Source organism: Pristis pectinata, chromosome 9, assembly GCF_009764475.1.
Source record: "Pristis pectinata isolate sPriPec2 chromosome 9, sPriPec2.1.pri, whole genome shotgun sequence".
Classification (NCBI taxonomy): Eukaryota; Metazoa; Chordata; class Chondrichthyes; order Rhinopristiformes; family Pristidae; genus Pristis; species Pristis pectinata.
Genome location: NC_067413.1, coordinates 33,141,450 through 33,167,250, shown reverse-complemented (window position 1 = coordinate 33,167,250; position 25,801 = coordinate 33,141,450). Strand labels below are relative to the sequence as shown.

The 25,801-nt window shown below is 42.8% G+C and overlaps 1 protein-coding gene across 1 annotated transcript; it reads right to left on the bottom strand.

Moving 5' to 3' along the window:
* Positions 1-11,823: 11,823 nt before the first annotated feature.
* On the bottom strand, positions 11,824-24,759 carry ntaq1 (N-terminal glutamine amidase 1). The gene is made up of 6 exons (XM_052023897.1): positions 24,538-24,759; positions 21,497-21,596; positions 17,799-17,849; positions 15,387-15,535; positions 13,107-13,231; positions 11,824-12,387 (listed from the first exon to the last, which is right to left on the bottom strand). The coding sequence occupies exons 1-6, from the start codon at positions 24,630-24,632 to the stop codon at positions 12,278-12,280; spliced, it is 630 nt and encodes a 209-aa protein (XP_051879857.1). The 5' UTR covers positions 24,633-24,759; the 3' UTR covers positions 11,824-12,277.
* Between the last annotated feature and the right edge of the window lie 1,042 nt (positions 24,760-25,801).

The window sequence follows — 25,801 nt, the reverse complement described above, 5'->3', positions numbered from 1 at the left end:
TGCCACCTTGAATCAGATTTGACAGAGAACATTTGTGTTTATAAGTTTAATCTAAACAAACCTAACAGGACTTGGAAAATATAACCCTGCATTTAATTCTGGTGATGCATTATCCTGAAGAGAGACTAATTTTCAAAAAATGCAATAAGCTCCATTATCCAACAGCTGCTAAAGTTTCTGCCTAAAATAAACTACTAACGAGATTGTTTTTGATTTAATGAGGAGGGAAAGCCAGTTGCCAAAGGGTCTCTCACTGGAACACCAGTCTGGCTGCCAAGGGCTTGACATTAACCATGGCAGTGAAAAATAGTTCCTTTCATACCTGCTGAATAATAAAAAGTATGAAGAAACATCAGTAAGTTGAGTGTAGAATTTGATCAACTGGTCTTGAACATTGCAGCTCGAATCCAACTTGCAACAGTTTGCTCACTGTGTCTTGGCTCTTGGTCCAACAAGGTCTCATCATGTTGCTGAGCTTCCTCTTTGGAGTTGCAGATTTAAAAACTAGCCAGCTCCCCTACTGCAATCTCTAGTCTCCTCCAGTTCTGGGTTGCCCTAAATTTCTATCACCACACCCATGACAATTGCAGTTCAACTTTCCAAACCCCTCCCTAAGCGTTTGCACCTCTTCTTTTAAAATATTCCTTCAAACTCTAACATGGAGTCATTGAAAGATGCAACACTGAGACAGGCCCTTCTGCCCACTGAGTCTGTGCCAGTCATCAACTACCCAGTTGCATTAATCCTACATTCTCATCAACTTCCCCACCCTCCAGACTTCATGCAGATCACACTGGAGGTCAGGATTGAACCCAGGTCTTGGGTGCTATGAGGCAGTGTCTCTACTAACTGTGCTACCTAAGGTTGACCAACTGTTTGGTTCTTCATGGTAATATCTGCATGTAGCTTGGTGTCAAATTCTTAAACATACAAAACACCTTGAAGCATTTAGCAATTGGAAAAAATACAAGCTGTTGCAAACAAAAATATAAAGAGTAACTCAACCCTCTTTCAGAGAAAGTTTAAATCCATCACAGTAGCAATCGTGGGGGAATATTGAGAGCTCCAACAGGGAGGCAGTGAAAGATCTCAAACAGAGATACAGAAATTGCCAAAGCATAGCATTTGCAGAAGAGAGTTACACAAGTCTCAGAGACAGGCTGAGGACAAAAGGGAAAATTACCAAGGGTGAGGAATCTTGTGGGGAGACCAAAGAAATTGGTGATTTTTTTTGGAACAAAGATTTGAAGATGCATTCAAAATCACATGGGTTTTGATAAATGAGGGAAATTGTATCCATTGGCATTAAGCTAGGTAACTGGAGGAGACTGATTTAAGATAATTTAAGAACCAGAGGGGAGAAGTGTAAAGAATTTTTTGATAGTGAATTGTGACTTGGAATGCACTGCCATATGAAAATAGATCCAAGACCGAAATTGCAGAGAGTTGTGAATGCAGCCCAGTCCATCACACAGACCAACCTCCCCTCCATTGATTCTGTCTACACTTCCTGCTGCCTCAGGGAAAACAGCTGATGTAATCAAGGACCCCTCCCATCCTGGACATTCTCTCCTCTCTCCTCTCCCCTCTCCCGTCAGGCAGAAGGTACAAAAGCTTGAGAGCACGAACCACCAACAGCTCCTATTCCACTGTCATCAGACTCTTGAATGGACTTCTCATATGCTAAAAGATGAACTCTTCGTCTCCCAATCTTCTTCGTTGTGGCCCTTGCACTTTATTTGTCTACCTTCACTGCACCTTCTCTGTAACTGCGACACTAGATTCTGCATTCTTTTTTCCTTTTTACCACTTTGATGTAATTATATATGACATGATCTGCCGGGATGGCACACAAACAAAGTTTTTCGCTGTATCTTGTTGCATGTGACAATAATAAACTAATATAAATTTCAGAAGTGAACTGGATAAATCCTCAGAAGTGAAAAGTTTGCCAGACTCTGGAGGGAAAGCAGGGGAAGTTGGACCAGAGAGTTTCTTCAAAAAGCTGGCACAGGTATGATGGGCTCGATGGGCTCAATGGCCTCCTTTCCTGTGGTGAGGTTTTCCAACAAACCAGAGGTGAAGCAAAATCAGAAAATGCTTACAAAGACATTAGAAATTCCCAACCGTGAGTGAAGGTTGCTACTGGGATGAGTTTGCTGGGTAGATCCCACCAGTTTGTGTCATGGGATCAGTCCATTCAGTATTACCTGGGGTGAAGCCAACAGCATTCATGTTGAGTTCCTGTCTGCATACCAAGCTGGCTATAGAGGAAGCAGAAAACTTAAAACCTGCTGCAGCTGTTTAAAGGGTTTTGGCAGCTAAAATGCTCAAACCTGTCATTTACAGAAGTCCATTAAATCCTCCAACAATTTCTGGTTAGTAAAATGAAGTATTGATGCATTTTATAACACAGGAGGAGGCCATTTGGTCCATCAGGCCCATTCTGGCTCCCAGGGGAGCAATCCAAGTCAGCTCAAGTCAAGTGGAGTTTATCGTCATGTGCACAAGTATGGTGAGGTACAGGTACAATGAAGAACTTGCTTGCAGCAGCATCACAGGCACATGGGTACAGACAACACACAGAATATAAATTGTACATAAATTGTACAAGACGGTGAAGAGAGAGAGAAAAAAAAGACCTTAGTGCAAAAAGAAGAGTGCAAGAGGTGGTCCATAGTGTTCCGTTGCTGAGGTAGGGTTAGGGTTGTACGGATCTGTTCAACAACCTGATGGTTGTAGGAAAGTAGCTGTTCCTGAACCTGGTGGTGTGGGACTTCAGGCTTCTGTACCTCCTGCCTGATGGTAGCAGCGAGAAGAGGGCATGGCCCAGATGGTGGGAACCCTTGATGATAGATGCCGCCTTCTTGAGGCAGTGTCTCCTGTAGATGCTGTCAGATCTATTCCTCTCCTCATTTCACTTCAAGTTCTCTCTCACAGGCCCATCAACTTGCTCCAATTCTCCTAGCACTCACCTACATTATGGGTAATTTACAGAGGCTGATTAACTTACCAACACATCCTTGGAATGTGGGCAGAAACTCACATGTTCATGGAAGGAATCTGTAAACTCTGCACAAAATGGCACCTAAGGTCAGGATTGAACCTGGTGCCTTCAGGGAACTACACTAACTGCCCTTACCTATGGATGCATTCTTGAGTTCACTTGGATACAGTTTTATAGTGTTTTTTTTTAATTGGACTAATTAAGAAGTTTCATTAGTCCAGAGGTAACTAATATCTAGGGTTTTTTTTAGAGTTCTACTCCCAACACAGAAGTTTGGATTGAATCCAGTTAAGTTAAATATGAATTAAAGAGCTAATATCAGTGATGACACCATGAAACTTCTGGATTATTATAAAATCTAAACAGTTTCACTAAAGTTCTTTGGAGAAAGAAGCCTGCTCTCCTTAACTGGTCTGACTCCAGGCTGCAGCAATGGGGCTGACTCTAAGTACATAAGATCATAAGATATCGGAGAAAGAATAGGTCTGATGCCCTTGAGTCTGCTCAACCATTCAGCAAGATCGTGGCTGATGTGATCATGACCTCAAGTCCACTTTCCTGTTTACTTGCCATGATTCTCAACTCCCCTTAGATCAAAAGTCTGCCTTGGCCCTGAATATATTCACTGACTCTGCTTTCACAGCTCTCTGAGGTAGAAAGTTCCAAAGATTCGGAGCCCTCTGATAGAAGAAATCCCTCCACTTCTCTGCACTTCGTGAGTTCTGCAGGTTGTATCAAACTGCTGCACAAACATCACTGTACAGTCTGTCATGGTTCAAGAAAGTGGCTCACCACTCACTATCCTGAGGCAGTTAGAGACAGGCTTGGTAGCAACACTTGCATGAGGAAAATAAATAAAGCCATCTCTGGCTGGGCAAGACTCTTCCTTTCTCTGCCATCCTGATAAATCTCAATCTGAATCTAATGCACGGTATGGGAAACTGTTGAACCTAAAAGAAAGGTATTGCTTCGTGTGTATGTTATGGAGGCTTGGAACTGCCAAGAACAGGAAAGGAACAAACTTTGGAACAAAAACAATGAATTCATCTCATTTTTGAAAGAAAAATAGAACATTCTGTGATCCAACTATGGTGCAAGATTGTTTAAAAAAAGATAGGGAGGCAGACGCTCGTCTTCTCCATGGCCGTGCCCAAGAGCATGAGATCAGCAGCATAAACAAGGATTGATAGCAATGGTGAGAGCACTAACTTGGAATCTGTGCCAAAAAATGAGACATCTGCGTTATATCTTGAGGAAGTGAGACTATCCCAGGCTTGGCAGTGGACACATGAAAACTTTTGTTGAGAGGAGCTGTGGCATAAAGTGCAGGTGGTACTTCCTTGCCTGTAAAGTACTTCAGGACGTCCTGAAAGGGGCATGAAAAGGGGACAGAGCTGCGAAATAAGGGGGCTGGTTATTTAACACTGAGGTGTTTATAAATGTCTTCTCTCAGGGGGTAGTGAATCTTTGGAATTCTCTGCCCCTGAAGGTGATGGAAGACAGATCATTAGACATATTTAAGGTGGAGACTGATAAATATTTGAAAGACCGAGGAATTGAGGGTGATGGGGAACTGGCACAGAAGAGGAGTTGAGGCCAGCATAGATCAGCCATTATCATGTTGAATTGGGAGCAGGTTTGAGGGGCTTGCTGCCTGCCCCGCTCCTATTTTCTTGTGTTCATAGTATAAATGGCCTACCTTTCTCTTAAATGCACCGGCACTACTCACTTCGACTATTCCAGAGTACGTGAGCATCAGTCACACCAGATGCCTCACCCTGACTCCAAAATATGAACACTAATGTATGCATGTGCCTAATGTATACAATGTAATGTATGTGCCTCTGATGCTGCTGCAAGCAAGTCTTATATTGTACCTGTATCTCACCAAAATTGTGCATATGACAATAAGCTCGACTTGATTTGATAAGTACCTACCACTGCCTTATGATAAGAAAACCACTTTGCGGGAGGGAGTTCCACGTTCTCACTACTCTCTGGCTAAAGAAGTTTCTTCTGAATTCCCAACTGGATTCAATAATATCTGTTACATTGGCCAAACATTCTCATAAGTGGAAGTATTTTCTCCACCCTTGTCCTGTCAACTTTAAAGATAGTTTAACACTGCCATTTAGTTCTAGTTCCATTCTTGTGAATGATTTTTGCACCAGGGTCCCTTTAGTAATATGGAGACCAGAACTCTGCCCAGCACTACCAAATAAAATTGAACCAAGATTCCGCACATATTTAACACAACACTACTTTTCAGTTCTATCCACAGTACTTTGATTGGCCAAGTACTTCAAATGTGCTACTACTTTTAATGAATTGTGAATCCCTATCTCTTTACTCCTGTTCCCATTTCCGCCACGTCCAAGGAGAATTTGCCTTCCTTATTTCTGCTGCCGCATCAAAGTTAATAATATTGAGACTCATTTGTACTTCATGAACCCAATTGCATATCTACCAATTAATCCAAAATAGTTTTTAAAACCACATGAAGAATTACTTGAATAAAACCAGTAATCTGCAGAGAAGATACTCTTAATAGAATGATTGCATTGCCATACAAGTGACCCTGATCAATAAGCATGGACTTGTAGTTCAATGTGAGTACAAATCTTACTGTAGTTGATCGTGAACTTGAATTTGTTTTACCTTCAAATCTGATAATAAGAAGTTGGCTTGGAAAAAATGCCCAGAAAGCTGTCAGATTAGCATTAAAAACACAATTTGTTCTTTACTAAAGGGGTTAAAAAAAATCTGCCTTTTTATCTGGTCTGGCTCTATGTGACTGCAGCCCTATATCAGCACAATGGTGCGGCGGGTAGTCATAGTGTCATAGAGTAATCCAGCATGGAAACAGGCCCTTCGGCCCAATTTGTTCATGCTGACCAAGATCTAAGCTAGTCTCAGAGATAGAACTGCTGCCTCACTGCTCCAGCAACTTAAGTTTGATTCTGACCTCAGGTGCTGTCTGTGCGGAGTCTGCACGATCTCCTGTGACCGTGTGGATTTCACCTGGGTGCTCCGGTTTCCTCCCACATCCCAAAAATGTGCTGGTTGATAGATTAATTAGCCATTGTTAATTATCCCTAGTGCAAATGGGTGGTAGTAGAATCAGAGAAGAGTTGATGAGCATGAGTGAGAATAGGTTACAGGACCATAAGAGGGAGAACAGGACTAATGGGAATGCCCAAGAGCTGACGTAGACTTGATGGGCTGAATGTGTCATATGCAGTGTGGTTGATTGTTAAGTGTACTCTAAAGGGCCACCAAACCATTGCATTTCAACAAGAGGACCAACACCAACATCACAAAGGCAATCAGGCCACACAATAAAGGTCAGGCCTTGTCAGTGTTGCCCATACCCTGAGAATTAGTAGGTGATTGAAACATATGAACACATGAAGTAATGCAGCAGTAGTCAAAGTCATGTTTATTGTCATATGCACAAGTACTTGTATGCACAGGTGCAGTGAAAAACTTACTTGCAGCAACATCGCAGGCACATTGTATCAGATACACAACATTCATGAGAAAAAAACAGATTAAACAAATAATGCACTATTTTTACAAAAACAAACACAATTAGAACAAAAAAAATAAAGTCAATTGTAGTGCAAAGTGGTCAAAGTGTTGCTATACTGAGATGGTGATTCGGGTTGTGCAGGTACAGTGAACAGAAGACCTGAGCAGGCTGCTTTTGTGGTACTGGGCACAGTTTTTATAAACTGTTTACTGGAATGGGTTACAGTCTGGCTAGCAACAAGTGAAACCTCTAGAAGGTGGAACGGATTCAAATAACAGACAGCTGCATGGTCCAAAATTCCTTACTGCTATCTGATAATCAGACAGTGGCTCCAAGTCCAGTTTCCTTCATTTTCACCTGACACATTAAACTTGTGGTCATAATAGGAGTCATGCTGGGGGAAGGGAGAAGAGAGCCATCTAAGAGGGCTCTGGTGCCCTCAGCAGGATGCATAAGCAATTTCTCTGGTCCTGTGCTTTATTTGTGGATCTTCTGTTCTCATGCAATGTGAATTTTCAATCTCTGAATATGCTACTCTTTCTGTCCATACTTAATTCCAAGGACATAGCATTGTTGACAGTTCAAAAGCCTCAGGGTAACATTCTTTAAAATTTGACATTGCAGTTATTCTGCAGAGATTTAATCCACCTGTTTAAGTGGATTTGCATTTGTTAGCATCTGTTGTTAAGTGGTTCCCCTGTCTCCTTTAAGGGGACATGCAGTACATGGAGGGGAGGGACCTTGAGGGATTTAGGCTGAACGCAGGAAATTGGGACTAACTAGGTGGACAAGGTGGTCAGCATGGACTCTTTAGGCTAAGGGGCCTGTATCTGTGCTGTTTTGCTTTATGACTCTAAGTCCTCTTCATTCTTGCACTGGGTTGACTGTGGGTCAGTGGGCTTCAATGTCATTTCTCAGTCAGGAGGTGGTGGTTCAAGGAGAAAATGTAGTAAATGCTCAACAGGTCAGGCAGCATATGTGAAGCAAGAGACAGGGTTAATGGTTTCAGGTCAATGACCTTCCATCAGAACAAAGAAAAGTTGGAAATCAAGGGGCAGGGGTGGAGAGAACAAAGAGGGTATCTGTGACAGCATGGAGAACAAGAGGGACTGAATGGTGGTGGTACTGGCTGAGAGAGGGTGGTGAAAGCTTGTTAATTGTAGTTGATCTGTCCAGAGGAGGTGTAAATAGAAGGATAGAGAGAGAGAAAAGCAGCAATGCAGGAACTGTGAGATACTGGAAATAGCATGTCAGGCAGTATCTCTGGAGACAGAAACAGAGTTAATATTACAGGATGATGCCCTTTCATCAGAACTAGTCAGTTCTGATACAAACTGGAAAGGCTGGTGATTTGAAATGTAGTATTAACTACAGAAGGTGAGATGTTGTTCCCTGAGTTTACATTGGGCTTTGTTAGAACAGTATAAGAGGCCAAAGACTGAGAGGTCAGAATAGGAGTGGGAAGGAGAATTAAAGTGACGGGCAACCGGGAGTTCAGTCACCTTTACATATTGAATGATGGGGTCCTGCTAAGTAACAACCAAACCTCCATTTGGATTCTAACTTGGAAGAAATACAACTGAATTGAGGCTTCACCTAGAAGGAGTGCTTGGATCCCCAGATAGTACAAAGGTAAATGGTTTTGTAAGCCCTGTGCCTCAATGAGAAGGTGCTGTGTGATGGGGACTGGGCATTGTTGGTGATGGAAGAGTGAACAAGGGAGTTGTGGAGAAAATGGTTCCTTTGAAATGTTGAAAAGGAAAGGGAGGGGAAGACATGTCTGGTGGTGGTACCTTGTTGAAGGTGGCAAAAATTACAGAGGATGATCTGTTGAATGTGAAGACTGGTGGGATGGAAGGTGAAGACAAGGCGAACCCTATTCTTTCTCTGGGTGGAAGTACACAGCGAGTGGTTGATATCTGGAATGTGCTGCCAGAGGAGGAAGTAAAGGCAGATACAATCACTATGAGGCATTTAGACAGGTACTTAAATAGGCAAGGCATAGAAGGATATGATTGTAATGCAAGCAAATGGAATTAGTGTAGTCGGGCAAAAAGGTCAGCACGGACGTGGTGGGTCAAAGGCTCCATTTCTGTACTGTACAACTTCTATGAGAAGGGATGAGCGAAGTGCAAGAAATGGAATGGATGCAGTTGGGAGCCATTGTCAACACTGGTGGAAGAGAAGCCATGGGAAGAATAAAACATTGTGGAAATGCTGATGTTAAGATTTTCTCATCAGGATAGATATGGCAAAACTAGGGAAATTGGGAGAATGGAATAGATCCCCTACAGGAAGCAGGATGAGACAAAATAACCAGCCCTTCTGGTTTCTATCAGATCTAGCCAGTTCTGGTGGCAGGTCAATCCGTAATGCTAATTCCACTTTTTGCTCTCTGCAGATGCTGCCTGGGTTGCTGAGCATTTCCAGATTCTCTTTCATTTCAGATTTCCAGCAACTACATTATTTTGCATCTTAAAGATCTTACAAGCCTTTTCACTCTCCTTTATTCCAATTCACCTCACTCTATTTATATCTCCACCAATCAGATCAGCTCCAGTTAAAAATCTTCCCTCTCTCAGCCTGTACTTGGTCTCCACCTGGTCAGATATTCCCTTTACTCTCTACACCCCTCTCCCTTCACTGCAACTGTGAACTATGAAGTTTTCATAGTTCTGATCAAAGGTCATTAACCTGAAACATTAACTCTGTTTCTCTCTCTACTAATTCTCTCTCCACAGATGTTGTCCAACCTGCTCAGTATTTCCAACATATTTTTATTTGACTTGCAGCATCTGCATTTTTCTGCTTTTCAATTGTGAGTTCAAGTCTAACCCCAAGGCTATAAAATCTAGGCTGGATACTTCCAGTACATTTCTGAGAGAATGCTGCACTGTCGGAGATGTCATCTTTAAGATGAAGTCCAGTCTCTCATCATGGGTGGGTATAAAAGACTGGAGACACAAGAGACTGCAGATGCTGGAATCTGGAGTAAAAAACAAACTGCTGGAGGAACTCAGCAGGTCAGGCAGCATCTGCAGAGTGAAATGGACAGTCAGCGTTTTGGTCAAGACCCTTCATCTGGAAGGGTTGACAACTGAAACATTGACTGTCTATTTCCCTGTACAGATGTCGCCTGACCCACTGTGTTACTCCAGCAGTTTGTTTCTTTGCTCCTGAGTTTTCCCCAGTATGTTGTTGTTTACCTTGTGAGTTAAATGAATTCCCAAATGCATTCCTACTCTTAAGCAATGCCCAATCTTATCTTTCAGGCAGAGAACAGATTAGATTTATTTGTAATTAGGAATATAACAATGCAAGAAACATGCCCATGAGGCTTTTTTGTGACTACAGCAAAGACTTTTTGAAAAAAAAGTTTTTAAAACTTCATTGTACAATATTTTTGTATTTTGATATGGAAATATTGTGTGTAATAACTGAAAAACTCTTTCTGGAAAGTCTCTGTTGTAGTCACAAAAAATCTCAAAGGAGAGTAATGGGTCAAGGAAATTCATTGCTGAAATATTTGTATATGACTAAGTTTTCTTGCCTTCTAAACCACTTGGACACTCGAAGAAATGGAGAAAATTGGTCAGATGTTTTGCAAAGATTGAACTGCTTTGCAAATAACAAAGCAACCAAGCTCAAAAAGGCATTAAGGACCTGATAGGAGTTGCTCATATCTCATCTGGCACGTACATATCCATTTACTTTTTGAAGAATTTGGCTTATAACAACATTGGTATTGGTTTATTATTGTCACGTGTACCGAGGTACATTCAAAGGCTTTTGTTTATGTGTCATTCAAACAGATCATGTTATACACACGTACATCGAGCTAGTAAAACAAGAAACAGAATGTGGAATATAGTGTTACATTTACAGAAGAAGGGCAGTGCAGGTAGACAATAAGGTGCAAGGGCCACGACAGGGTAGATTGGGAGATCAAAAGTTCATCTTTTAGCAGATGAGAAGTCCATTCAAGAGTCTAATAACAATGGGATAGAAACTACCCTTGAGTCTGGTGGTACATGCTCTCAAGCTTTTGTATCTTCAACCTGATAGGAAAAGGGAGAGGAATGACTGAGGTGGGAGGGGGTCCTTGATTATGTTGGCTGCTTTCCTGAGACAGTGGGAAGTGTAGACGGAGTCAATCGTGGGGAGGCTGGTTTGCGTGATGGACTGGGCTGTGTTCACAACTCTCTGCAATTTCTGGCAGTCTTGGGCAGAGCAGTTGCCATCTGGATAGGATGCTTTTGATGGTGCATCTGTAGAAATTGGTAAGATTCATCGAGCACATGAGGAAAATTGAATGGTTCCTTTGGATCTTTCCAGTCATCTGAGAGGACAGACAAGGCCTTGGCTTAATGCTCCATCAGAGAGACAGGACTAACATAATCAATAGTGCAGCACTGCTTCAAACAGCACTAGGAATGGACAGCTTGGATTTTTGTGCTTTACTCTATGGAATTGGACTTGAGCCACTAGAAAAGGACTTGAATGCACAGCCTTCTGACAAGGGTACTACACATTGAGTCACCACTGAAGCAAGCCTACATGTCTGGGTGTTGGCAATGAGGCCACCACAGTTACCTTCAAAATCCCTGAATGATGAATAATGTCCAAAGATGACTCTCCCACTCAGCACCCAGTAAACTGTATGGGAAATGTAAATATTGAGTGAAAATAGGACCCAATTCAGCTGTGTTAATCTGCAAAAGAGAAAGCCTGATGACTCTCAGTGTATAGACCAAGAAACGGGCAGTCAAAAAAGAGGAATCAGAGGAATTAGATCCCATCGGATCCACAAAAGAAAGAAGAAACTACTGCTGGGAACTCCTATTTCTTTAAAGGTTCTTAAATAAGCCACCTGAACCTCTCAGAGTTTGGAGCTTTAGTAGTGCTGTCCTCGACTGTTCCTTTAGAGGAGACCACTGTATCTTAAAGTTGACTCTCCCTCCAATTTTCTTTCCTCTTGTGATATGTCCGCTGCAGTCCCATGTATACCTTGCTAAACAGTGTAGCTCAATAGTATATTTCCCTACCATTAAGGAATTTTGCTTTGGTTACCAATCTTTGGGCAACTCCAGTCCAAAATCACCACATATTGATGACCAATCAACTGCTGTAATGGCATAACCAAACAACACAAATCACTGAGAGTTACCATGCAGGATGGACATTCTCAAACCCCTTGTGTGTAAATAGCTACGTCACACTTGCTGTAACACAATGCAGAATCGTATCTACATGACTATCTGAACATGACATAGATGGCAAAAAGAAGTGTTAAAAGGTTACATTTTATTGAATTATTTTACATTGTGGAACAACAAGACTTGGAGGTTTTCACACTGAACGAATAGGATTGGTCCTTTCCTTGTGATACTATTGCACGAAGGGACAGTCTGCATTAGTTTCAATGGGCAAAGGTATAGTAAATGACTGTAGGAAACAGTTCATTACTGTGTGTTCATTTAATGCTTAGAGTTCATTCTTCAGCAATATCTGCAATTTAATGGTTTCTTTGCAAATCACATTCCAATGGCTATAGCTTGAATTATAGTTTCTTTAACCGCTGTATCCCTGCTGCCTCAGATGTTTTTTAAATGCCCATTTTTGTTCAATACTCAAAATACTTCCTGCCAAATTAATTATATCCCTCTAATATATTTCCTACAAATCATGCAGACCAAGGGCTGAGACTGGAACCATTGAGATTTTTTTTATTCCAAATATCATTGCTTTGTACTTCCAAACTGTTGCACAAATTCTGTGAAGGTATAAACATCGCCCCATCCGACAGCAAGGTTCATACTGATGAAGTCATCCAGGTTCATTTTTGCCTCTAGGTTTTAATCAAAATCACAACAGGTTAGGAGAGCAAAGGAAACAATGCCTCTTATCAACCCTCTCATCAGTGGAAGCAGTTTTACCTCATTTATTCTAGCAATATCCTTCACAATTTCATCTTAAGATGAGCATTAAAGTGCAACTTATTTTGTTCAGCTTGCAAACACATCAGATACTGTGTCTTATGGACATAGCAACCACCTAGGAAGCTACCCCAAGAAGCTCAATACCATTCAGGACAACAAACTTACTAGACTGACACCCCATCCACCACCTGAACACTTGATGCATTGTAACAATTCGTCTTGGCTTCTTCAAAAGCATCTCCTGAGTCTAAAATGTCTTCCACTTAGAAGGATAAGGTGCAGGGAACACCTTTTGTAGGTACTGTACCTCTTTGATTCACACTCCCAGCTTGAGTTGGAAATATATTGCTGTTCCTTCATCGATACCCAAGTCTAAATCCCAGAACTCCCTCACCTTCAGTACTGTGGGAGTATCTTTACCACCAAGGCTTCAGTGGTTTATGGTGGCAGCTCACCACCACCTTCTCAACGGCAATAAGCAGTGACTTTTCCAGCCATAAACACATCCCAGAATAAATAAAGAAGGGAGACATTACACACAGCTGCAGAACCAAACACCTTTACATAAGCACAATCCAAGCTTTAGTTATGTTAGAAAGGGTGCATAATCTGTTTTTGGAACACTTACCTGCAGTTTGAATACATGGATATGGTGGAGGAGTCATACGCCACATTCCGTGAGCATCTTTCATATGAGATCGATCTGAAGCAAATGTCTTCAGGTACAGATCTGCTCTGAGAACTCTCATTTTCCTGCACAAGTATCACAGCACAGTACGTGATGGGTGGGTTAGTACATTTGCAGATGACACAAAGATTGGTAGCATTGCGGATAGTGTAGAAGGTTGCCAAAGGATACAGTGGGATATAGATCAATTGCAGATGTGGGTGGAGAAATAGCAGATGGAGTTTAATCCGGGCAAGTGTGATGTCTTTGGAAGATCAAATGTAAAAGCAAAGTCTACAGTTAATGGCAGAACCCTTAACAGCGTTGATGTACAGAGGGACCTTGGGGTCCAAGTCCACAGCTCCCCGAAAGTGGCCGCACAAGTCAATAGGGTGGTAAAGGTGGTGGTGGGTGCCTGGAATGCATTTCCAGGGATGGTGGTGGAGGCAGATACGATAGAGGCATTTAAGAGGCTCTTAGACAGGCACATGAATATGCAGAGTATGAAGGGATATAGACTCTGTGCAGGCAGAAGGGATTAGGTGCAATTTGCTTAATTAGTTCAGCACAACATTGTGGGCTGAAGGGCCTGTTCCCGTGCTGTTCCATTCTGTGTTCTATATGTGATGTTACAGAATGTGGCTTTAGTTTCATATCTCCGTAATCTTTGCTTTCCACATTACAGCCCCAGAGAATGCGGCACAAAAAGAAACAAGCTGCTATTTTTGGATTGATTTACTGCAGGCCTGTTGGAGTGGCAGGAAGTGGTAGCTGACAGCCAGAATCACATTAGGTCTCCTGTCAACTAACCACAGGTCCTAACTACAGGTTCTGTTCCTGAGAACTGTTCGCAACCTGGACAGTTTGCAAGTTGAAAAGCAGGAATGAACTGAGTTCCCACACAGCAGAAGATGCCTGAAGAGGTGGGTTGTCACATAGGAGAAGCATTTTAAATCTTATTTAAATCTCATTTTGCCATTCTTAATAATAAAGCTGATATTAACAAATTTAGCCTGATTCTATCTCAGGCTAATAATATTATTTTGAAAGATTTTACTGCAGACAAGGCTTTAAATGGTATTGATGGTTTTTAAAAAGGACACTGCTGCTGGCCCGGATGGCGTGTCATAGATAGGATTCACAAAATGGACATCAATGTGTTAACTAGAATGTATTCTTCTTGGGTTTGATGTGGTTAAATTCCAGCTAGCTTCAAGAACAGGTGGTGCCTGCAGTCCTGCAGTAGCCAGCAAGTCCATCCCGTTGGTCTCCCAAACGCTCGCTCGTATGTACAGGCTGTACATGTTCATAATCTGGGGAGGATCTGTAAGGGGATCCTTGGATTTGGTCGTGGAGAGATGGCACCCTCCAGCATCCGGGGTTCGATCCTGACCTTGACTGCTGTCTGTGTGGAGTTTGCACATTCTCCCTGTGACCATGTGGGTGCTCCAGTTTCCTCCCACATGCTTAGTAGGTTAGTTCGGCGCTGTAAATTACCCCTTAGTGCAAGTGGATGGCAGGAGAACCGGGAGGGAGTTAATGGACAAGTAGGTTACAAGGAAAATCTGGGGGAATGGGACTGATAGGAATGCTCTGAAAGCTGGCATGGACTCGATAGGCCAAATGGCCTCCTATATCATAAGAAAGTGGTAGTTTAGTTTATTGCACTCCTGCATTTCAGCTACAAGAGGATTAATCACCTTCCAGGGAGGAACAAAAGGAAACATCTCAGTGGAAAAAGAGCAGGAAAGTGGAAAACGACGCTGGAGCCTTATTTGATTCCAATAGTTTTCAGAGCTCACCAATGTGCCTGCTGAGATTCAACTCAATGATAACAGCCTAGTTGTTTTTACTAGAGCTTTCTGGGCATATGGTAGCAACCCAGAGACCTGGATCAATGATCTGGAAACACGTTCAAATCCAGCCATGGCACCAAGGAAATTTAAATTCTGTTAATTAAGGAAACTGAAAATAAAAAGCTGGTGTTAATAATGGTGACAGTGAAACCACTGGATTGTCACATTTGTCAGGAATGTTCCTTAGGACAGGAGATTTGCTGTTCTTACCCAGCTTGGCCTCTATGCATCTCCAATGTGGTCTCTGAGTCAGTTCAGGAAGCCACTCAGTTCACTGGGAGACTAGGGGCCACTAGGAGGGTGGGGGTGGGGGTGGGGGCAGGGGCAATCAGCCAGTGATGCCCAAATCCTGAGAATCAGTAAATTAAAAAAAAACTTTCCTCACCTTCTAAAAACCGGTCTGATGAGGTCTTCAGATCGGAAGGCTTCTTTCACGTAAATATCAAAAGAACACGGAAACGGTAGTGTTGAATCCAAATCATAGACCTCACAATGCTGTCCCCCACAATCATGGAGCAGGATAACATGGTAATCCTGGTTTAAAATACATCATTGCAAAGATTGAATGATAGGTGCCAAATAATTGCACTTATTAATGCATCCATAATTTTCGCTTATTGTGGCATTTGTACTTATCTAGTGAATCCATCAAAATATCTCATAGTATTTGTACAATTATTGTGTAAGACACAGTTATTATAGCAATGTACAGCCTCTATTCTGCCATCAAAGATTATAAAGAGCTACGAAATTATTGAAGAGACAATCTGCCTTTAAACGGTATCTGGTGCCTGAGTAGCACCAAATTCCATTCACCCATCACCCCTATGCTTGCTGACCTACTTTGGTGCCCAGTCCAGCACTCAAATCCCTCCAAAGTCTCACTCCTGCTTCATACCTTAACTTCATCCAGCCCTGAAAGTCTCCAGACTCTATCATAACCTGCCTAAATACTTTCCCCTCCCTCTCCTATTATAAGATTCTCCCTAAGTCCTACCTCTGTACTCCAGCTATTGCAGATCCATAGCACAGTAGTTATGATACAAGGACCAGAGACTTGGACCATTCACCCAAAGACACCAGTTCAAATCTTTGCGCAACAGCTGGGGAATTTAAATTCAAGTAAATAAACAGATCTGTAATAGTTAATAAATAAAACCAGAATGGCAAAGTACGATACAGTCATAAAAACAAATTGAGATGACTAATGTTCTTCAGGGAAGGGAACCTGCTGCCCTTACCCAGTCTGATCCATGAGTAACTAAGACCCACAGCCTTCTGAACTGGCTCAGCAAGTGACTCAGGTTAGGGGCAGTTCAGGGTGAGCAATAAATACTTGTTCACCGAGTAATACCATGTCCCATGAATTAATAAAAAAGATCACCCAGACCAATGTTTCTTTCTTCAACTTGACAATGTCTGATTCCACTTCTGTGAAGTACTTTGAAAGACCCCCCTAAATACAAATTATTGTAGATGCTTCTGTACTAAGTTGTGCCTTGAAGAAGTTTGTCTGGAATATTCTGCCTTCCCATGTAGAATTGTGCAGCTAATCAGATTGCATGTCAGAAAATAAATGTGTCAGTGGTTGAATAATTGACAAACTTTAAGTTCACCTGGATCTTTAACAAGGACACAATCAGTTACAAAGAAATAAAAACATTTGCCTAATCAAATGTACCCCACATACCAGGATCATTTGTTGGCCTTTATAAAATCGTACTGAGCTTTCCCTGATTCCAGACCATACTGAAGTGAAACTCCTGGAGATCAATTTTACCATGCCCAATTAGTCTCGTCAAGGAACAACTAAGCACCATGGGTGATAGTTGATAAAGTCTGCCAATAACAATTGTTGTAGTCTTAAATTGCTCAGTGCTGCCTGAGTAAATTTAACGGACCCTGCTGCAGTTTGTAAGCCTTCACTGAGAAGGTTAGAAGCCTTGAAAATGGAAGCACCTTGTGGCTTATGATTTACCTAGGACAGAAAGCAAGCAAGGACAGTGTAACTCAATAATGTACAGTAAAAACTTCCACTGCAGCATATGCCAGTACAAGTCGTTAAGATGGTTAAGGAAGCATGTGGGATGCTGGCTTTCTATGTAAAAAGGGACATTAAATTTAGAGAAAAGTCACCTTGGACCTTTTTAAGAAACCTCAGTTGGAAAATGTATGCACACTTCAGGAGGGATGTCAAGATGTTGGAGACTGTTTAGAAGAGGTTTAATTGTAAAGAATAAGGGAATTCAGTAATGTGGAGAACCTGGGGATGCTGGAATTGCCCTCCTCAGAGCAAAGAAGGTCGACAGGGGAATTAATAGGGATGTTCAAAATCATGAAGGGTTAAGGCTGGAGACACAAGAGAGTGCAGATGCTGAAATCTGGAGCAACAAAAAAAAAGCTGGAGGAACTCAGCAGTTCAGACAGCATCTGTGGAGGGAAATGGACAGTCAGCATTTCAGGGTGAGACCAGATGAAGGATCTCAGTCTGAAACATTGGCTACCCACAGAGTTCTTCCAGCATTTTGTTTGTTGCTAGGTTAAAGCTGTCACTGTTGGCAATATTTTCACATGGAGAGTTATTAAGATCCAGAATGCATCATCTGAAAAAGCAATTGGACATGTATTTGATAGGACTAATTTACAGGATTACAGGGAGAAAGTTGTCATGTAGGATTTATTGAATTGCTCTTTGCGTCCTGCTGGATTCCTATATTTGAATAGGAAACAGAGATTAAAAAGATATTGGCAATACAAATGTAAATATAAATATTGGATAAGCAAGAGTATTACTTACCCAGATTACAGGCTGATCTTCATGGCAAGATCTCTGTCTCCATACGGGCACCTTTACAGTAAAGAAATGAATAAAAATAAATTAAAATCAGATTTATAAATTATATTCTGCAGTGTGCTTAAGTAGCTAATGGGCCTGTTTACTTGCTCTAATTACTGAATGATGTTTAGGCATATGATGAGATCGATTCAATTAATGTAACCAATAGAGAACCGGATAAAACAGGACCCCCCCTGCTGACTCAATGCCAAACAGTACATTGGGAGGATGAGCCACTCAGAACACGATTCTCCCTTGTCCACATCAAATTAGTCACCCTCAAATGGAGCATCTATGAGCTCCGATACTGAATGTTAATACTGACAAGTTTCTAAACCTATCTCAATACTATCATCAGTTATTGATGTTGCTAGCATTCTATTTATACTAGGCAGATAATGTTTTTGCTATTTGGGCAATGCTTAGCATACAAGCTCATAAAACTTATTAATGTAGGGGGCTATTTGGCCGGTCATGCCTATAAGGCTGTGCAAAGAGCTCTCTAATGAGCTACTCTTTCCCAACAGCCCTGCCAACATTTCTTCTTCAAGTATTTATTCAGTGTCCCTTAGAAAGTTCCTGTAGCAAACTCTTCCACCAACCATTCTGTCAGATCACAGCAACTTGCTGCATTAGAAAGAAGTGTTTATTGGCAACACTGTGCCTGCCAATGAGTTGGAGGTTTGGTAGGACGTATGACTTATAGCAAACTGTCTTCTGTACCGCAAGCAAAGAAAATTTACTTAGAAAACATTGCCTGGTTGAACAGGAAGGGAACAGAAGCCACAGCATCATCTCCTGAAATAAACAGCATAATTTCTCCCAAAAATGCAGCGAGTGGAGGACATGTACAGGAGTGGAGAAATTATGCCCCTAAATTCACACACAACAGTACAGCACTCAGCCTGATTAGTGGGGATTGCCCAATCACCATCTACCTGGCTGGCTAGAATGATGCCACTATGTGCAGTAGAGTAAAAAAAAATTATCCCTCACCCTGGCCTCTCTGAGGAAATATGAAGTGATTGGGCTCATGAAGCTGGCTCCAGGTCTAGCCTGAGAGCAGACTCCCTAGTGTAGATGCTGGAGAGTCTCAGCAAGCTCCTGCTCCACTGTAAGACTACAGTGGCAGAGCACAGCCAGGATATCACTGGCGCAGCTCACCCAGCAAGACCAAGACCTCTGTGTCAGCATGGAAACCCTGAAACTTACCAACACTTTTAAGTTCAAGTTCAGGTTTATTGTTGTCATAGGCATACATGCACAGGATATAAATGTCATGAAAATTAGCTTTTTGCAGCATCACAGTACATTGCAAGACGAGGACAAACATAAGTAACATAAACTAACATAAATTATACATAACTTAACACGTGTGAAAAATAAACAAGATAAGCATAGCAACACTTGTACAAGATTGAGAGAGAGAGAAAATAGTCCGAGGTAGTGTTAGGGTTTTTCAGGTTGGTTCAAGAACCTGATGGCAGTGGGGAAGAAGCTGTTGTTGAACCTTGAGGTGAGGGTCTTCAGGCTCCTGTAACTCCTGCCTGATGGCAGCATCAAGAAGAGGGCATTGCTTAGATGGTGGGGGTCTTTAATGATGGATTTTGGCTTCCTGAGAGATTGCCTCTTGTAAATGTCTTCAATGGTGGGGAGAATTGTACCCTTCATGGAACTGGCCATGTTTTAAGAGGCGCCAGCAGTTCTGCATGTTGCCCAGTGAAATCTGGGTCTTTACGTTCAGGTGCCGTTTATTTACCAGTTGGTTATTTTCACAGCATTAACAAAAAGTGGCTAACTGGAAGAGTTCTTCTTCCTTGCCAGTCCCTCAGGAGCGATGATCATTTATTTCCACTCCGGTTCTGTAGATTCGGAGCTGACAGATGACGCCAATATGGAATTTAAATACATCTCACAACACAGAACAAGGCCATTTGGCCCATCAGGTCTCTGCCAGCTCTGAAAAAAAACAATCAGTGCCATTCTCCCTCTACTTATTTCCCTGAACCCCTGCAACTTATTCTCTCTCTCACTCACACACACACGTCCATCAACTCCGTTTTGATTCTTTTGCCACTGAGCTACACTAAGGGTAAATTACTGTAGCCAATTAACCCACTAGCATGTCTCTGGGACGTAGGAAGCACCCGGTGGGAACCCACGTAGTTACAGGGAGAATGTGCAAACCTCGCACAGCAGCACCGAAGGAGATCAGGATTGAACCAGGATTTGTGCCACCATGCCGCTCTATAGATTCTTCCATAGTGTGGCAGGAATTGCCTGACTGATTGTTTGGGAGGCGGTGCACTCCTCCTGCCGTTTACTCTGGGCTCCTGTGTGCTCTGGTCACGAGTGAAGTTCTCACTCCCTTCCCAAATGCTCCTTCTCCAGTTTGGGCAGTCATGGGCTGGAGATTCTCACGTGTCGATGAAGATGCTGCATTTTTCCCCAGAGAGGCTTTGAGAACACACTTGAATTCCCTTCAGTCCAGATGAAGGGTCTCAACCTGGAAGGTCAACTGTCCATTTCCCTCCACAGATGCTGCCTGACCTGCTGAGTTCCTCCAGCAATTTATGTGTTGCTCCAGATTCCAGCATCTGCAATCTTGTGTCCCTCTCTTGAATTTTCTCCCTGTTTGCCTAGAAACCTCTTCCCGTGGCAGAGCTTGGATAAGGCGTCAATTTGAGGAGTCCAATGTCATAGCGATAGATACAACATGGAAACAGGCCCTTTAGCCCATCAAGTTAATGCCAACGATCAACCACCCATGTACAGTAATCCTACATGAATCCCATTTTATTTTCCCCACATTCCCGGACCAGCGAGTGGTGTGGTCTGTCCATCAGAGCTGCTCAAGTATAATTAGATCCTCAACTGACCAAGTGGAGGACACTGACATTGATTCACTTATCCTTTGAGTAAATTTGGAGGATGTCGTGGAGATAATGTTGATGGCATGTCTCGAGTGTTTTAAGATGCATGCTGTAGGTATCATAAGACATTAGAAATTTTGCTTTGATTCCAGTCATAATTATTCAGTTTCTTGTTAGTGCTCAGTAAGGTATTAATCATGGATCTGTGGATCACATTCTTCCCACTGAATCAAAAGTTGAAGGTTGAAGTCCCACTGCTGAGACGTAAACACAAAAACCTAGCCTGGCATTTCAGTGCACTGTTGAGGGCACACTGCACCACTGTAGCTCCTGCCTTTGGAATGAGATATCTGCCCTCTTAGGTACTTGAAAGAGATATCATGCCCTTATCTGAAGACGAACAGGAGACTTTTCTCCCGAGCCCTAACCAAAATGTATCATTCAAGGTATACTTTATTCATATGATTATTGCATTGCTATTTGTGGATTTCAACATTACAACAGTAATATTAGAACAAGGTACTTCATTTGGCTGCGAAGTATAATTCTAACCAAGCACACCTCCAGATGGAATAGGGGATTGGATGGTCTCATGGGCTTGGTGTAAGAAGGTTATGGGTTCAAGTTCTACCCCCCACAGACTTGAGCCTGAATCTGTGCAATCTGTGACTCAGCGTGGGATGTCTGTTTCTTTTGGGTGAGGGTGGGAGTGGAGGGAAGAAGTGTATTAAAATTCTTGTACTTCATTTGAAGGAAATGCACATTTTAATTTTAAATTGCACTTACCATCTTTTGATCATTTGATATGAAGACAGCATACCATTCTTCCAAAGGATGCTGCCTTTTGTTCTTTATATGTTCACAAAGCTTCCATACATTTTCTTCACTGTAAAGACACAAAAGAGATTAAAATGCTGGATTGTTTTTCTTTGCAAGTTAAATGTCTGAAATTGAAATGTTCTGTGCATTATATGAGAAAAGATGCAACATCAGAAAAGGGAGGCTGATGACGGGATGATAATTGGCAATTGGTTTATTATCATCACATGTACCAAGCTATAGTGAAAAGCTTTTGTCTGCGTGCCATCCAGTCAGATCATTCCATACACAAATATACTGAGGTAATACAAAAAGAAAACAATATCAGAATTCAGAATATAGTGTTACAATTACAGAGAAACTGCAGTAAAGATAAACAAATAAGGTGTAAGGGACACAATGAGGTAGACTGGGAGATCAAGAGTTCATCTTTATTGTACAAGAGGTCTGTTCAAGAGTCAAGCTGCTTTCCTGAGGCAGCAGGAAGTGTAGACAGAGTCCATGGAGGGGAGGCTGGTGTTCGTGATGGACTGGGCTGTGTTCACAACTCTCTGCAATTTCTTGTGGTCTTGGGCAGAGCAGTTGCCATACCAAGCTGTGATGCATCCAGATAGGATGATTACTCTGGTGAATCCGTAAAAATTGGTGAGGTTCATTCGGGACATGCCAACTTTCCTTAGCCTTCTGAGAAAGTAGAGGCACTGGTGCGCTTTCTTGGTAATAGTGTCCACATGGCTGAACCAGGACAAGTTAATAGAATGGAGGGTCTTGATGTTACTTTGCGAGGGATGCTGCCAGCAGATCTGGAGGGCAGCAGAAAGTGTACCCAAGAAATGTGAACAGATAACAATACCAATTAAAAAACAAACTGCTGGAGGAACTCAGCACGTCAGGCAGCTTCCGTGTGGGAAACGGACAGTCGACATTTCAGGTTGAGACCCTTCATCTGGATTGAAAGAGCAGAGGGGAGATAGTCAGTATAAAGAGGTGGAGGGAAGGGATGGGGCAAGAGCTGGCAAGCGAAAGGGGGATCCAGGTGAGGAGGGGTGATAGGCACCTGGAGGAGGGGAGAGTGGGAATAGTGACAGAGGCTGGGAGGTGATGGGTGGAGGCAACAAGGGGCTGCAGATGATGGAATCTGATAGGAGAGGAAGGTGGAGCATGGAATCAAGAGAGGGAGGTGGTGTGGGCAGATGGGAACAGTAGGGGGAGGAGACCCTATGGAAGGAGTGTTGTGTGGGTGATGGGCAGATGGATAGGGCGGAGGGAAAAGAAACAGGGTGATCGACGTTGGAAATGCCAACAACATCGGCATCCCATGAACAAATACTCAATACAAGGAGGTGGTCAGAGACGTACTTGAGGTGATGAGAGCAGCAAGGTCACCAGTGAGAAAGCAAAAGGCAGGGGGTGATAGGCAACGAACAATCCGCTCAAGGAACTTACTGGGTTGAGCAGCATCTGTGGGAGGAAAGGAATTGTCAATGTTTCAGGTCAAAACCCTACATTAGGTCTTGTGTCTCTGGGTGATCATGCAGGTGGGTTGTGACATTTGTAAAGGGAATGCAGAGGACAAGATTAAGTGAGACGGGAGGTTGAAGTCACCGAGGATGAGGAGCTGAATGAGGGAATAGTGAGGTCAATCCAAACTCTGCAGTCCTGCCACACCTGGTCGTGAATGGTGGTGGACAATTAAACAGCTAATGGGAGGAGAAAGAGACTCCAAGAACATCCCCATCCTCATTGAGGAAGGGACCCAGCATGTGAGTGTTAGAGACAAGGTTGAAGTATTCGCCACCGGGTTCGAGAGTTGAGTGGACGATCCATCATGGCTTCCTCAGGAGATCCTCACCATCATGGAAGGCAACCTTCAACAAATCTGCAGAGACGAGAGACTGCAGATGCTGGAATCTGCAGCAACAAACAATCTGCTGGAGGAGCTCATGATGCAGGGTTTTGACCCGAAACATCGATAATTCCTTTATTCCCATAGATGCTGCTTGACCCACCGAGTTCCTCCAGCAGATTGTTTGTTAATTCAACAAGTCTGATTCACTCCACAAGAAAAGGCCAAGAGCACTGGATACAGTGAAGGCTTTGGGTCTTGACAACACCCCAGCAACAGTACAAACAGCCTGCAGTCCTGAACTCAAACCAAACAGTTCCAGTATAGGTAAGAGACTGAAGGATACACCCTCGTGCAAGCAAATGGGACTAGCGTAGATGGGCAAAAAGCTCAGACTCGGTGGGTCGAAGGGCTTGTTTCTGAGCTGCATGACTCTATAACATCTCAGTCTGCCAAACAGGTTCAAAACATTAGACCAAACTAATCATGATAATCATAAACAATTCAACAAGTTATAGGGAGAGGTTGGGTAGGCTGGGACTTTATTCCTTGGCGGGGCGATCTTATAGAGTATAAAATCATGAGTGGCATAGACAGGATGAATGCACAGAGTCTTTTCCCCAGGGTTGGGGTTTCAAGATAGATTTAAGGTGAGAGGGGAGAGATTTAATAGGAACCCGAGGGGCAGCTTTTCCACACAGAGGGTGGTTCGTTACAATAACAACATTGAAAAGACATTAGGACAGGTACATGGATAGGAAAGGTTGAGAGGGATATGGGCCAAACGTGGTCAAATGGGACTAGCTTAGATGGGCACTTTCTCTGTAACACTATATTCTGCATTCTGTTATTGCTTTTCCCTCGTACTGCCTCAATGTACCTATGTTTTGAAATGATCTGTATGGATGGCACGCAAAACAACGTTTTTTTTAAACTGTTTGTCAGTACATGTGACAATAATAAACCAATTCCAATTCCATTTCCAATTCTTGGTTGGCATGGATGGGTGGGGCTGAAGGGCCTGTTTCCATGCTGTATAACTCCAGGACTCTAAGTTACAGAGCTAGGTTTAATACTCCTAAAGGTACAGCAGGCTGGGTGCAAACTGAAGCCACAATTATTGACCCTGTCCCCACAAGCACAGGCCGGGCCTGCAGCTTACCAGTAACAGCTGGTGTACACACAATCCTCCTTTACGATGGCCGGCAGCTGGCACTTAGCGCCTGGGTCCAACCCGGCGAGGTTTGATAAACTCATAACACCCCCGGAGAGACGGCACTCCAACACCGAATCTGATTTATTTTCTCCTCGGAACCCCTTCACTGTGACACAGAGCGGGAAGCAGAGTGATCCCACCCGGAACCATCCGCCGGAGCCAGTGACGAAGGCCGAGTGACGGCGGAGAGGGAAAGCGGTTGCACACGGGCCACCCCGCCCACCCTATGACGTAGTCAGGGCTATCGGCTGCGCGCGCACTTTACCCCAGTTTCCCCAGATTTTGCCCTTTTTGCAGGAAAATATCTCCACTTTGATTTGGACGTTTGCAGACAATTCTTTTTATTTTATTGGTGCCTCTGCAATGCATAAGCACAGTGCACTTAAACCTTTTTACGAATATATCTGTAAATTGTAACCGGCGTCAGTTATGATGGCCTGAAGATATGAAAAGTTAGGGAGACACAAGAGGCTGCAGATGCTGGATTATGGAACAACAAACAATCTGCTGGAAGACTCAGCGGGTCGAGCAGCATCTATTGAGGGGAGGGGGGGAGGAATTGTCAACGCCTTGTCTGCTCACTCAGCTAAGCATTAAATCTCCTACTGTACTATGAAGAAGAGTGTGGGAGTTCTCTAATACACCCTCTTCTAAATATCCGCCTGTTCCATAAATACTCTACAATTCAAAAAAGCTCATCTTATTATTAGAATTTTCCTGTTTCGAGGAGCTTGCTGCCTTTCTGAGATCTCACTGAGTGTAAAATGTTTCCCATGTTTCCTACGTTACAATAGTAACAGCGCTTCAAATGTATTTCATTGCAAAGCATCTTAAGACAACCCAAAAAGGATGAGAAGGATCCTACAGCAAGGCTTCCTTTCTTCTGCAAATTTGATCAATGTGGTCTACATCATGTATTTGCACACAGGGTTTCTGGATCCTACTTTCCATTAAATAATATATCCAGTAGTTGCTCAAGAGCATATCACAGCATTTAGTTAACCTGGGATGTTGATCCTTTCAACTTCACTTAGCTGGAAGGTTCTCCTTGTGCCACTGCTTTTTCCAAAATTGCTAGCTGTAATCTGTAAATTTATAGCTAATGACTGGTTAGTAAGACAGGCTTGCCCCACACAAAGCCATGCTGACTGTCCCTAATTAGGCCATGGTTTTCCAAATGCTCATAAATCCTATCCCTAAGAATCCTCTC